We start from the raw sequence: 15,094 nt of genomic DNA, 5'->3' as shown, positions 1-15,094 counted from the left end.
GGACCTTTCTATGTCTACAGGCTTTATTTTTAGGTATAAAAGACCCCAAAATGTAATATTTTAAGTAATAAAAAAAACACGATACGAATAGGATAGAAATTAAATACATCTTTTGATAAGTAGAAAAACAAAAAATTCTATTAGAAATCTGGTTTTATTTTGGATCAAAATGTCCAAAAATTTAAATATTAATAAATAAATAGTCGAGATGTAATTCAGGATTAAGTTCAGGATTCAAGTGGATAAATTCGACATTGGAGAAAGTTAAATTTCGGATTCAGGCGAATTAATTCGGGATTTATGAGAATAAATACAAGATGCAGGAAAGCTAAATTCAGGATTCAATACATTAACGATTGAAGAGAGTCACTTATTGTAACGCTAATGTAACACGAGAGACACGACGGAATATTTACACGGTTGAGCAAATATGTAAACACACAAAAATAGGATCATAAATGCAAACACTTCAACAAAATGGCACCGATTAACCGTACATTACAAGCCAATAAAATGAAAGAAAAAAAAGAAAAGAAAAGAAAAAAATATATATATTTTTTCGTTAGAGTTTCTCATCGATTTTTCTACAAAAATTTTTGTAGTCATTCTGGACTTTTCCCATCAATTACTACAGATGATAACGGGAAATGACACTCAGAGTGCCTGGAGAAAGCTAATATTAAACCTGAAAATTACTTTCTACTTTATATATTGATAATTTTAGGTAAAAAACTTTATAGATTTTTTAAATCGATATATATATATAATTTTAAAAATTTTGTAATTAATTAATTAAATCAGAGACAAAAACTATTTGAAATTAAGCAAATGTTTCGATTATCGTCGATAATTCAATTTAAACTGGCAACACTTAAACACATTTTCAAATGTTTACTTTTAACGTTCAAATATTATTTATAACTTTATTTATCGGTATTTTTAAAAATGCCTTCCAAGTTACATATTTTAGTTGCGCTCTAAATTGGAACAAGAATGAAAGAATCTTCAACATCTTCATCTTATTAAAATCTCCAAGAATCTAATAAGAAATGGGCACAGAAAAGATATAAATCTTGAAAGAATTGCTTACTTTCCGACATATTAATCGAGTTTATAAATTTATACGTCCTTTATAACAAACGTAAATGTCCAATTTCGACGATAATCCATTAACGTTGCGTGCAATCAACTCCAAATATGGTTATACAGTATTTGTAGTTTAAGACCCGACATATCGAGAAATTACAAAATACAATTTCATATATTGTGCCAAAGAATTTCACCGAATACTTGAAAAATGCAGATGAATATTATACAAATCCGCCATTTTATAATTTTAAGAAAACGATGAAATTTGCATAATTTATCCATGAATAAAGTAATTAGTGTTAGTAAGATACTTCTGCGAGTAATCTTCGAATGACCTCTCCAATTAAGCAAACTAGCAATAAAGGCTAAGTGTGTGTGTGTGTGTGTATATATATATATAGGAGAGTCACATCGGTCACGTCTAGACTGTTATAGTACTAAATGACTCGCTCGACTAGCGTATCACTCAGATAAAACTTGAGCACACAAAACAATGCAACAATGTAATTTGTCGCCGATTTTGGCACGTTTCGCCCGCTTCCATTGCTTGAATACACTTTTTACCGCGTGGAAGAAGAGGTAAACAATCTCTCTCTTGGCTAAAGATAAGAGAAACCGTGACTTGGATAGAAATCGAAGCATTGACTTATCGAACGATAAGACTATCGGACAACCAGGAGGAAATCAACGACCTAACTAGCTTCTGAATTGGTTTATTTATTTCAGATAGTGTCAGAATGGAGATTTTAGCTATGAATAATACAAGATTTTTACCTCGGGCATGTTTAAGGGCTAAATCGTATATGCAACCTATTCGTATCAAAGCGTTAAATAGAGCGAAAAGATTCCCCACTTTCTGTTATCACTATCAGAATTTTCTTTTTTCGTTTCGAATTACTAACTGGCAACACTTCTGCTTATTTTCAAATCTTCAATTGCGGTTGGCAACGCTTAATCCCATTTTCAAATTTTGAATTGTAGCTAACAAATAAAACTTAATTTTGAATATAACAAAAAGTGTTGCCAGGTATCTTTAAGTTTTAAAATTATATTCTCCGTGGATTTATTGGAAAAAAATAGAATAGGATAAATCCAACTGAAGACGTATGAAAAAATCATTTTATTCTGGACTGCGGAAGAGAATATTTTATTAAAAATATAATTTACTACATAAGATCCTGTACTTTTAGAAATATTTTTAAAAAAACGACACTGATTTCTTGATTCAGAGCCACGTTATCTTCATTAATTCACACTTAAATGGCAGAAGAGAGCCGAAAGAACGTCGACAAACGAGATCTTGTGTGACAGGTGGACAGAAATGGCTAACTTCCAATCATGATTTAATGCTTCCGTTAGACATTTTTATCTAGAAGAAACGTTTTAATTGTCCATCGCCGTGTAATTTGACGCTTTCCTATCTTCGAAGATTATTCCTAATCCCGTAATCCATTTCGTTGTCATAGAGACCAACAAAATCCCTGCGACGAAAGAAGAAAGAAAAGAAAAAACTGCAGAAAAGACATGCGGGCGAAGAGATAAAAAAAGAAATCCTTATTTTGAAAATATACGTAAACTCCAACATATCTAGAATTTTAACAATTTTCTTTCTTTTTTTTAAATTGCTTACAATAACAATAGAATAACAATTTATTCACAGGAAGATTGTAAAGAAAAACTATACGAAAGAATAAAAAATAACTGGACTATTAAGCTTAATTGAGCATTTCTAAAGGATGAAGATGAGCCGTTTCTGTATAATGTATCAGAATGGCTGCAGCGATAGGCGCGGGGTTTCTATGACTTTAGGGCAAGGAAGACCGGTCATCACAGCTATTGAAGTAGCTTCCAGATACTTCTTTTCTTTATGACAAATGGCAGATGGCCGCGCTACCGAAGCTAGCGGCAGTCGAAATCATTAAAGTTAGCTTCGTCATACTTGATTATTTTCTAATAAACACGCGAGCGAAGCGTGCAAAAATCGCTTCCTCTGCTAATTTGCATAACAATTTTTATTTTTTGGGGGTAAAAATCTTACTTGTTCCGGTTTTAAACCGCTCGGTACCCAAGTGTATTCTTCTAGAGCGCATCCACTATCGTCATCCGATTGTGATTGCCTCTGTTGTCCGTCTGCTGCTTGCAAAATCATCTTTGGATGGCTCCTATCCGTTTCCGATGCTGTGGTCGTGAGGGACATGTCGCCGTGCTCTTCGCGTGGACACTTACAATTCCTACAGATTTTCCTGGAAAAATTAAAAAATTCTGTAAATAATTTGACTAATATAATATAAAATATTACAAATTACAAAACTGGTCATTTAAATTTTTATATATTTCCATTTTTCAATTGGATTAAACAGGTTCCGTGCATCTTTTCTTTCATATTTTTTAAATTGTAGTGGAAAGTTGAACAGAGTGGTTTTGGCAAACTTTAGGGATTACTTTTTATACATTCTCAGATAAAATCTTTCATCTTTTCACGCTTTAGTTATCTTTACTTGATATCCAACTTAACAAGCAATCATCAAACACCCAAAAAAGCTCTCTGGATCGCCAAAAATTGTCGTTTTCGTATAATTTTAATGAATATTACTAAAATTAGAAGAGTTTATAATGATTTTACATACTTCTAGCTACCTGATACTCACTCCTTGATTAAAGTTGAGATATATGTAAGCTTAATTGATTTATCACAGGTGAATGTTTATGAATTTGCATAAATCAAACTTCTGTCATTTTAATATAGAAGAGATGTAATACCTGACTTATATTGTTAAGCGTAAAACGTTGATGAGCTAGGCCAAGTATATAGGGGAAGAGAAGATGGGGCAAGTAAGGGTAAATTATGGTAGCTAATAAACGGGAATGCATGACGCGGGTCTCAAAACTTCCATCAAATATCAATTTCGCTCCATTAAGTCTGAAGAATTTTAAAACATCTGGCATGGAAAAAAGAAGAAGAAGCTGAAAGTGAAGAAAGAAGGAAGATATTTTGATATTTATTATACTTCTCCTCCTTTTCCCAACCAGATTCTGTTACTAGAATGGAATATATTTAAAATAATCAATAGCAAATCATCAGAAAATGAAATTAACAAAAGGAAATTTAACAATTCTCTCCGTGAATTTTCCAAATTTAATTCCATTTTTTTCGCGTTTTTATCTATTTAAAACAATAAATAAATAAAAAACACGAACTAATTTTGAAGTGTATAAGTACTCGATGCAGTTTGAAAAGGCAAACTCATGACTAATTTGGAAAATCGATATAATAACCCTCTAGAGCATTGGATAAGGTTTATGTATTTGTGACTAAAATTGGTGTTACGGAGAAATTCAGAAGGGAATAAGTTTAAAGAGATGTAACGGGATGATGAGTTTCATTCTTCCATTTTCCCCCTCCAATTATTACAAAGATGCAGAAGCAAAGATCTTGAATCTGTTTCCATCTATAACTCCCACATAATGATTTTTGCCTATGGCCTTGAGGAACTAAGCAAATGTCTCTTAATAACAGACCACAAGTAGTGAGACGGAAAAATGAGCCATTTATCATCTTCCTTAGACAGTGATTTAAGAAGGAAGAAAAAAGAAACAAAGAATAATCTTTCAATATTTTCTTATGGAATTATAGGAGATATCCTTTACGAAATCTAATCGGTGATACGTTTATTCAAAATTAATATCCTTTGTTTGATTTATATCAAATAAAATTAAATTACTGATGCTATATAATAATTTATCGTAAGGGTCTAATCGTGATAGACGTAAAGAGGAATTGTTTTATGATTAATATCAATAAAATTCTCTTCTTTTCGCTCTTCTTCGCAATTCAAACAAAGTAGTGATACTAAAACTACTTTATTCTGACCAGGAAAATAAATTTCTAGTTCAAAATTAAGGTGTTATACTTTACATAAGAATAAAAACATTATTTTTAAAAAAATTATAAAGATTTAGGTCGACAGAAGATATTCTTCCTTTATTTTTCGTATCGACATACAGACTAACAATCTACAGATTAACTTCATTTCTTTCTTTTTTCTTTTTCTGGAGGATAAACAGGATTCAATACATTAACTGTAAAATTAATGTAAAAAAAACGAATGCAGGTAACGCGCATTTTTAAGCATAAGTCAATAAATAAATTAAAAAAAACTTATTTTGAATCGTTTGCAAAACAATTTTTAACATTTTGCTTTAAAAAAGTAACAATTTTGCACATTTAAAAGCAGCAAATTAAGTAAAGCTAGTGGTAGTCTACTATGTATTTTGACTGTTCTTCGACTTATTTTCCTATATTTATAGTTAATATAAAACAGGTTTAAGAATAGACCGTGTCATTTATTTTGATTAAGTAAGTATGTAATTAAATTCTCATTTTAATAGACTTAATAGAAAAAAAGAAGAAGAAGAAGCACACTATAGATCAAGTCAAAATTCTGACTTAATTATAGTAGAAGATACTTCTAGGTCAACATATCATTAACAACTATAAGAGATTCCTACCGCAGTGTTAGCAAATTAAAAAATAATTATACTAAAATTGCTAAGTTTAATGTGTAGAATGACGAGTCATAATTAAAAAGATCACATAGATTTAACGCTATAAAAAAATAAATAAATAAATAAAAATTCATTTGACAATGAACCAGTCCAACAAAATATTAAATGTGTAGATGGCTAGACACACCCCTCACGGTAGAGTCAATTAAGTTAGAGTCATGTGGAATGACAATCGCTCTTACAAATGGTGGCTACCTGGTTATTATGCTTCGTGTCCACACCTGAATCTGTAGTTATTTGTTCACTCGGGTTTTTTGCCTACTTGTTTTTAGTTTTTTTTTCAACTTTTATCTACATAAAAATCCGGTATGTGGGTATCCAAATCGACACGTTTTGCCACCTGACTCGTTCCGAATTCCTCAAAATCCTTCAAGTAATATATCTTCGCATAAATTATAACACGTAAGTAGAAGAAAAAAAGGCTCAATTACTTGACATTTAAAACACGTCTGCTGTCCTTCTATCGGCCAATAGCCTTTTATAGGTCGATAAGCATCACAAGAATACATTGAAAGTTTTCTCACTAACAAACAATCGTTATACAAAAGGCTCCTAACGAGCAATCTAAGAGAATATGGGGTATGAGACACGACAGTCGTATATTTTGAATGAAATAGAAGAGTCCATTAATAATGGTGTTCCGGGGCCAGTCTGTGTAGTAGATAACGAGAGTATGGGGTTGGTTTTACATCTCGAGATATAACTAGAAGCATCAACATTGCTTTAACATTCACGTCTCGTCATTAATAACTCACAAGACTTTATATATTTTCGTCCTAACGTGCGATTATAATGTCACTTTATACGTCCCTAGCCATACGAGAACAATGTTTAGAACGTACAAATGACCTCGAATTTTATTTTAATTTATGAGTTTTTGACTTTAATTTAAACAACAGAGACTTTTAAAACGTTACCGATTTATATCAACTGGTCATTAGTGTGCGAGCTTTGTTAAATTCGTAATTCTTTTAACCTATATTTATTGAAGTTTGAGATCTTCCCATCGCTCCGATTATAACAGGCTCCGTTTGTCATCTTGGGGGTAATTTTCTTTGATTATGAAGAGAAGGCATTTTACAGGAAGTCTATCATTATTTGTCACTCCCAACCTGACAACGTATTCAGCTAGAATAAAATGCTTCGGGCATCTTTTCTGTCAAGTCGGCAATGACATTGAAGAGTTAGAAATTACAATTTACACAATCCGGACTTATTACAATAGGTTATGTAGTTCATTGCCTGGTTTACATCTGGCATCTTTTGCCTAAAAGTAACAAGACTTAGAAACGTAAGTTAGCTAATAAACGGATCTGCAATATGGAAGGACTTCACTCGAGATAAATTGGAAAACAGGAAGAAAAAAAATGTAATAAAAACTTACTCAACACGATTCATCTGTACGTTCTTTCTGCTGTAAGCCTGCCTGTACACTTTGTACTGATCTCCGTATATCCAACATACCTTCCACCATTGGCGAAACACTAGTACAGATTTTGCATTTGTCGCAGTAGTGATACCATTTGGTCTGGATGGCATTTTTGACATTAAACTTTTATAACTTCACATTCTAAAAATAATTCATATTGCGTACCGAATTTTCTTCTTTCCTCCTCTGTCAGTAACGAAATTACCCTTTTGAGAAGAATCCCCCCGTTTATGACTTAGTCGCACTTATGTCACTGCTACTGTATATATACCAACTGACGTCTTACACACCCAAACACGTGTCCGACAAAACATTTCTTGTCAACTTTATCTTCATCTCCTGTTGTGGCGTGGGGCGAGAGCCACTAGCAAGTTCACTGATCTGGCAGATGTCGAGAAATATATCCTTTTAGTATCCGGATGAAACGACGTGTGAAGAACATTTCGGCAATATTAAGGAAGACGGAACGAAAAATCCACCAATTACATCGGTCGAAAACACAGACCAAAACATTACAAAACTAATTGAACAGATTGTCAGCATCTAATGAATCGCACACTTCACGCAGGAACTATTGTAAAGAAGAGAGTTCGACTATTTCTTCGCTGGTCCTACATCTACCTGCTTATTACCTGGTCTGGCTGGAGCAGTCTATCCAGAAGGTGGACCACAGGTGGAGAGGGTGGGACACGGAGGGGCCGAGCGGAACTTCCGCCGAATAAACGTGTCATTGTCATTACATCCTGTGGACAATGGCATCGTTGGTTTTTGGTATGGGAATAGATTCTTTACCATGGATACGGCTCGAGGCAACAGATGTTCCTCTGTTTACCTTTCCATTTTAATCCTGTTTACTATTTATATTCTCAAGAAAGGACCGCGAAAATAATTTATTTTCGCAACTTGTCATTTTTCGCGAATTGTCTCTCCCATTCTTTTATTAATATTGGAAGCATTTTTTTGAAAGATTCGACCAACAATGAGCTCATTTATCAAGTGAAAAATTTCTGTAGAACAGCCTACCTGCCTAATCTTTTATAATAACCAGTTTCGATTCGCTTCGTCGTAAAAGATATCCTTTAAATTAAATTATCAAAAACATTATGAAAAATCGAATCTTTAAATCTCTTCTTCCATTTAAATATGCGTATCCGCCATTAAAGAACTCGTTTGATATATAAAAATATGATAATCGATTGTAAATATTCATTACTTTAACAAGATCTGTTAATTTTAAATTCAGTACGTTTAATCTTCGAACAAGTTCCGATTTGTTACTTAAGAAACCGTAAAACCTTTACAGTAAATTAAAGAAAACTGAAAAAAAAAGAAGTTGCTTCTTTGCAGCTGGTTGCATAACGCCTCGAGCTTAGAACATAATTTATAAAATTAAAGATGTAAAATGGTTTTAAAGTCAAAGGTATCTAACATTTGCGATATTCTTTTAAGTATAAAAAGGGTTTAGAATTTCAAGAAGCATCCTAGTTTTCGTGTTGATGAGACAAATACCGCGAAGATTCGGAGGCCCTCAGCAGGGACGTCACGGGAGGGGCAGTAGACTCTTAGCTGCTGTAATTACAGAGTCCAACATTACGTCAACAGCACGCTCATAAACATCTCTTAGCAGAGGGGCAGTCGGACATTCCTGTCTTTCTCTGGTTCAGGTTTGCATTCCGATATCTTCCCCTACGAAGGTATTTGGAGGCCGACCAAGTTGTTGCGACGAATACCAAGATTGAACCCGCCTAACTCGGATGCCGCTGCCACTTGTTGATGATACCTACTCACTAAATCAACATTTTCAATCCGATTTTAAAGCGTTGAACAACTAATTTAGTGTATTATTCTCCCTTCTTGCAGTTCGTTCGTTCCTTCCACGCCCCGACGTCCTACCCGCTTTTTTGGAGAAGCAGCACGTTAAGCCCAACCTTCCCTGACAGGAAGGCAGTTTTTTTTTCTTCTTCTTCTTTCTAGGCCGGCGAGAAAGAATGTGCATTAGATGGAAAGAAGCGATTAACCTGACGGTTAAGGTGGAGTCTTTTTTTTGAGGTCTGAACGGGAGCTATTAAAAAATAACCGAGAGCGTTATCAAAAAATGTGCACAATCTATTGACAAGATGACCCCAAACTGATATATCGATAAACAAGATGTACACGAGTCTACTTAAACAGATCTTTGCGATCAGATCGAATGATTTTGATTTAGGTGTGTCCGAATAAAATGCTTTTATTCATGATACACGTGTATGTATACACGATCAAACCCCACCGATAAGAGAGGAGATATTTTTCAAAGCATCCAATAGAAAAGTATATATGTATATAGATAGATAAAAAAAGAAAGTATATTTCGACAATCTCATCATATAGACAGTCATAAATTTTAAATCTTGTCCCGTACAATCCTCACCCAATTTCTAAGAACGGGAGGTACTGGTACGTGATTCGCATAATACGGATATTCACTACACCCTTTCTTAATAATTTGTCTTGTTCGACATCTATGTAAAAAGCTTCTTTCGTGAATTTCTGGAGGCAATTATAGTTGTTTCGTGTCAAAATCACTAGTTGAAAAACAGTTCCTTCGTTTTAATGCTAAATGCCCTTAGTAACATAAATCGAATCGTTCCGAAAGTCGCGATTAAATAGGTCACGTTGATAAATAGGCATTTAAGAGAGGATACATCAATAGAAAAATAACGCGACCTACTTTATACAGTAGATTCGATCGAAAAATATAGCAGAAAAATAATTTTTCGAGGTTTCACTTGTAGAAAACACCATTTAATTCGCTTACAGCTCGACGGAACTGCAGCTTTATTGACTTAAAACATTCCGAGCCAAGCCACAAATTCGACTCTTGAACTGTGATAAACCGGCGACGGAGTATTTAAACTCGAATAACCGACGATTATTTCTTAAATGTGATTCCTAAAAACCACTAATTGGAAGCATTAAAAAACTATAGCTACGTTAATTTATCGATCATTCGTTCTGAGAATTGGATAACTTAGCCCGGAGCTTATTATCAATGCTCCTTTGTGCGGAAGACATCTTAAAGGTAAGGATAAATTCGTATAAAGACAATATATGCAAATAATTTCCACGAAAATAATGATGTTGTGTTGTTTTACACCTTATAAAGGTTAAGAACCCTGCAGAGACGATATTTAAAAAAAAAAAATTAACACCGCAACACAAAGTCGCCGTACAGAAATGATGCATAAAAAATATAATTATTCAGAAGATGGCATCACTGAATTCAAAAATCGACTCCTGTCGCCATCTAGTAATAAAGATATGCAACTTTTGTTAATCTTTTTAACGTAAAATTTATATGTTTATGCATATAAAAAGAAGTGTCGATATAACGCGAGTAATTTATAGTTATAAAAGCATTAAGGCAACTCCAATTAATCACGCAACATAATACTAACCGAGTTTAGTGAGCAACAAAAGGGGGAGAAGAAGAAAATTATGAAACTTTAAATCGATCAAAATAACACGCTCATACATATAAATTACCGTATTTCCATCCACTCCATTACCTGAGAGTGGTGAGGATCGGTAATTTAATGGCAATAATTTACTCAAAATTGTATAACGCTCGGAACAATTAACGGTACATTACTATACAAGTGGTTCCCTACTGACTCACAACTACAAGTATCGATTGTAGAAAAGAGCTAAGTTAAATCTCTTACGTCAATATTACTCTCGCACAGTTCCCGACTGGTCGAGTTGACAGAAGGATTTAAATTTCTGTGACAAGAGCTGTACAAATAAAGCTTAACCGCAACTCGACTTTAATAATTTTCTAGACGAATCGAATATAGCTAATTCGTCTCTATCGAACGTTGGCTACAGTACTAATTAGGAAAATTCCGTTTTAAATACTGTCCTGTAAGAATTAGGGGAGGTGAAAAACGTACTTTTCAATTGGTAGCTCGCGAGCGACGTTTCATGTTGTAAGAGTGTGTGTGGAGTAATCGTTGTTGCGTCGAACCTCAAAAGGGAGATTTACGATGTTATCCGATGTTTATAATTGTTTTTATTGATTTATTTTTGTAAAAAGAGTATTTTTTAAAAGTTATTGTGACTTATTTTTCGACGTAAAATGGTAAAAAGTGCTGTTTTCTAAGCGGTAGTTCGCGAGCGACTTCGGATATTGTAAAAGTGAGTCGGGTAGAAAGAGATTGAGAAGTAGTGTTATGAAGGGAGATTTATGTTGTTATTCAATGTATAAAAGTGTTTTCAATTGTTTATATTGGTAAAAGATACCTTTTTTTATGTCATTATACTTATTTTTCAAAGCTAATTAAGAGTTTTTCAAGAAAAAAAAAACAAAAGCTTAAAATAATGAGTTCAAATATCTTGCAGAACCCGATGCTCTTCCTCCCGATAAACACGAGGTTAAAGTTCATATTTTGGGGTGTCATTTGCTTACTAACAAATCGTCCATTCAGTCACTTCACGAAGTTGAAACACAGTTTTATTTATACACAATCTCTCACATAAACTGCCCCGCTTTAGCTATACAATTCCATAATTAACGACAGAAAAAAGGGGGGATAGAGAGCATTAAAAGTAAGAATTTTGATTGAAAATGTTACAAAGAAGAAAATATTAAAGCAGGGGGTTATTCATATCGCGATCTTAACAATAAATCTATTTCTGACAGCGGCTTGGCCTTAGACGTATTAAACATCGTTTTACAATGCAGGCGCCTATTAAGGGCACATTCCCGAAAATTCGAGAGTTGTATGGTCCCGTGTATATTTGAAATTTCTGCCACTAGGGGGCAGCGATAATCCTCCGTCACTCCTCCATTGGAGGGATGTCTATAAAGGAAGCATCGTACAGTTTCTCATTTGCATACCGTCATGATTTAAAAGCGACAGATATGAAAGGACAGCTGGACCTAATTGTAACATCGCCCCTTGAGGCCATAAACTGAACTGAGTCGTAATCAAACTACACACTACCGTAAGATGGCTGATATTAAGCCCTGGCTACGGATTTTAAACTCTCTCGCTCACTCTCTTGTTGCCATGGTGATAAGCAATAAGCTCGGATATGATTTAAGTCGATGGAAAAGTGGAGAGAGAGAGGGGGGACGAGAAAATATATAAAAAAATAATAAAGTAAAATATATATATATATCGGGTATTATTATTGGTTAGATCCCGAGTTTAAGCAATGAAAATCAAATACATTACTCGCTAAGCGTGGCACTCGTCCAACAAGGTAGAGAGGTCAGTTCGGTAATGGAAAAAGGCAATTTATCGTTAAGACCCCGGTCATTTCATTACGTATAACAGTGGACAGGTCATTAGAAACGGGGTCGATAGAGTAGCGGGTGTAGAAACGCGCGTGTCAACGGGTGGTCCATCCCTCTTGATGATTATAGATAGACTATATGTGGAGAAAATGTTCGCTTCGGTAAAGAACGTCAGATGCTCAGTTTTTATCTACTTATATATCTGGATTCGAACGTCTGTATGTCTGTACCTTACCGTTACACATCGACACGTCTGTAGTGTGTGGATATGTGCGTGATAATGAGCAACCCGCCCCAAGTATTTATATATATGTGGAGAAAATATTCGGATTCTGTACATTCATCTAAGACGTCTGTACGTCGTCTCGTGACTTTCGATTATCCAGTATTTTCATCAGTGTTATATACACATTACAGTGTAAAAACGAGCTTGCTAACGGAGATCCATACATGAATATTTACAAATATACAGAAAAAATATTCGTGTATATAATTTTATCTATTCGTTTATGTGGATTAGAACGTCTGTATAGCGTAACATAATTTCTCTCGATTGTATTATACAGTATATCAGTGTGAATACAGTGTAGAGATGCGCGTGTCACGGGTGGACCATCTCCTAATGCTTACAAATATATGGAAAAAATATTCGAGTAAACAGCGTTACACGTACGAGTTTATCCATTTTTATGAACTCGAACGTCTGTTTGTCGAATCTAAGATTTTTCTCGACTATAATATACATCAGCATGTACCAACGGATGTTCTATCTTTAAATTTTACAAATATACGCAGAAAATATTCAAGCAATGTACACGCATTTTCATGTATTCGAGTTTGTAGCTTGAATTCCCCTCGACTATATTACACATTCCACAAACATTTCCGAATCTATACAAACGTGTATATTCCTATTGGAAATTAGATGATTTTTCTGTAAGCTTAAAGATGCGGCAGCGTGACTTCATTTAAAGTTTAAATACGACTTCCGGAATTGATGGCATTTCCGTGACGTTGGGCGCATGCTCTCGATTCCGGATCCGCCTTTTCTATGTCCACCGTCACGTGACTGGCGAACCGGTTGGGACGGGATGCGGGAATCGAAGAATATTCTCCCCCAAATTCTATTGTTTCTCTTACTGCTCCGAGCCATCACGTGACTCGGCCAAAGCTTTTCCTAATCCAGTTGCCATAGTAACGAAAACAAGAAAAGTTTGGAGGTAAATGAGCTATTAGCAGGGGAGCTCCGATACGGCTTAGGGTGCGAGGAAAGAGGAGAGCGTGCCAAGTGTCTCAATCAGGAGGTGTGGACGTCAAGTGAATTGATTCTCTGCCAGAAAGTGTGACGTGAGATGCCTGAGGTATCTCCATTAGATTATCTGCCAACATCTTCACTTTCTCCACACTCTCGTGTTTCGAATATACACCTTCTTCTTCTTTCACTTTCCATTTTATATTATTTATCAATCGTCGGGCGTAAGTCTGCCTTTTTTTTTTTTTTCCATTCGGGACGAACGTTTCCAACATTTAATTTAATTCTGCAAACTTAGAAGTGAGCCACGAGGCCACGTTAACTTTTTCACGTGAAATCCAACCCCTACTTATTTATTAAATTAAGTTTAAATCCAAAACATTGTTCGCTTTTAACAATTTATCTTTCGGAGAATCGTTCTAACCACAAAAAGACCAAATCTGATTACGAAATCACTTCAACTTTTAGATTTTCTTACAGATTTTTATACCTCAGCTTAAAATAAAACAAAGTTGAATTGTTTATCAACCATTCGAAGGGAATTTTTAAATAAATTTAGCGATACGTAACGAATTATTCGACGTCTTTCACCATCTCTGCCAACCTAGTCCATTTAATTTATAAGAAACTAAACGGACAGACAAACGGGACGATCAATGAATATACGGACGAATGCACAAAATGGCTACAAAGTTACATCAGTCTAGCTATTTTAGTTCAGGAGAAAATTATCATTTTGCGTTCGGAAGGACCAAAGTGCGACAAATAAGAAGAGCAATTCTACAAGAAATTTGGTAAATAGAGAAATGTATACAGAACAAGCCCCCAAAATTTCAACCGTTTATTTCATTTAATTGTTGAGAAATTTAGCAATAAATTGAATACAAAAAGCATTTTTTTTTGTGTGTGTGTTATTTGCAATCGATAAAAAAAAATAAAAAGTTGAGTAGAATAAAGTAGTTTAAAAAGCAGGCAGTTGGCCCCCCCAACTGCCTGCTTTTTAAACTACTTTATAAAAGCAACTTTTATTCTCGTGCTGGTAGCACGAGAATAAAAGAAGTACAAGATTAGATACAAGGCTGTAAAATTCAGAACAGTGTAAAGTTAGTGACCAATATCAAACTATGTCGACCGAAATCGATTCGGTGTCAGAAACAAATTCTGCAATTCCAATAGTTATAAAGTCCCATGGGCTATAAATGTCAAACTGATTTAAAGTTGTCCCACCGCAGAATGGGATGGTTTTTCTTTAACAAATCGATTCTTCCTCTATTTAGACCTTTTACTTTTATACTAAAGTGACATTCTGAAGAACGTCTCCAACATCTTTTCACTTGATTTCTTGTCTTTTATCCCTTCTCTTTGCCCATTTCCCTTTATGTGTTTACTTCGATTGCCTCTAAGTATAGAGCAGTTCTTTCCAAAAATGTCCCATTCTACTGAAATCGACCAAAATTCTAGACTATGGAAGAGCAAG

General features: G+C 34.4%; 1 protein-coding gene across 4 annotated transcripts in view; it reads right to left on the bottom strand.

The window, feature by feature from the left end:
- LOC111637819 (prickle planar cell polarity protein 3-like) overlaps nt 1-15,094 on the bottom strand; it is a 72,083-nt gene that overhangs the window by 18,811 nt on the left and 38,178 nt on the right. For 3 of the 4 annotated variants that reach the window (XM_023383388.1, XM_023383392.1, XM_023383390.1), the window contains one exon: nt 3,128-3,332. In XM_023383388.1, the coding sequence (XP_023239156.1) occupies nt 3,128-3,332 (205 nt within the window). Of the gene's footprint in view, nt 1-3,127; nt 3,333-7,039; nt 8,725-15,094 lie in introns of those variants that run through there. The other variant, XM_023383389.1, reaches the window with a different exon arrangement.

The sequence above is a fragment of the Centruroides sculpturatus genome, unplaced genomic scaffold, assembly GCF_000671375.1.
Source record: "Centruroides sculpturatus isolate CEXI.00-Female unplaced genomic scaffold, Cexi_2.0 scaffold1165, whole genome shotgun sequence".
NCBI lineage: Eukaryota > Metazoa > Arthropoda > Arachnida > Scorpiones > Buthidae > Centruroides > Centruroides sculpturatus.
Note: the sequence above shows the minus strand (reverse complement) of the source record. Positions and strands in the feature narration are given on the sequence as shown.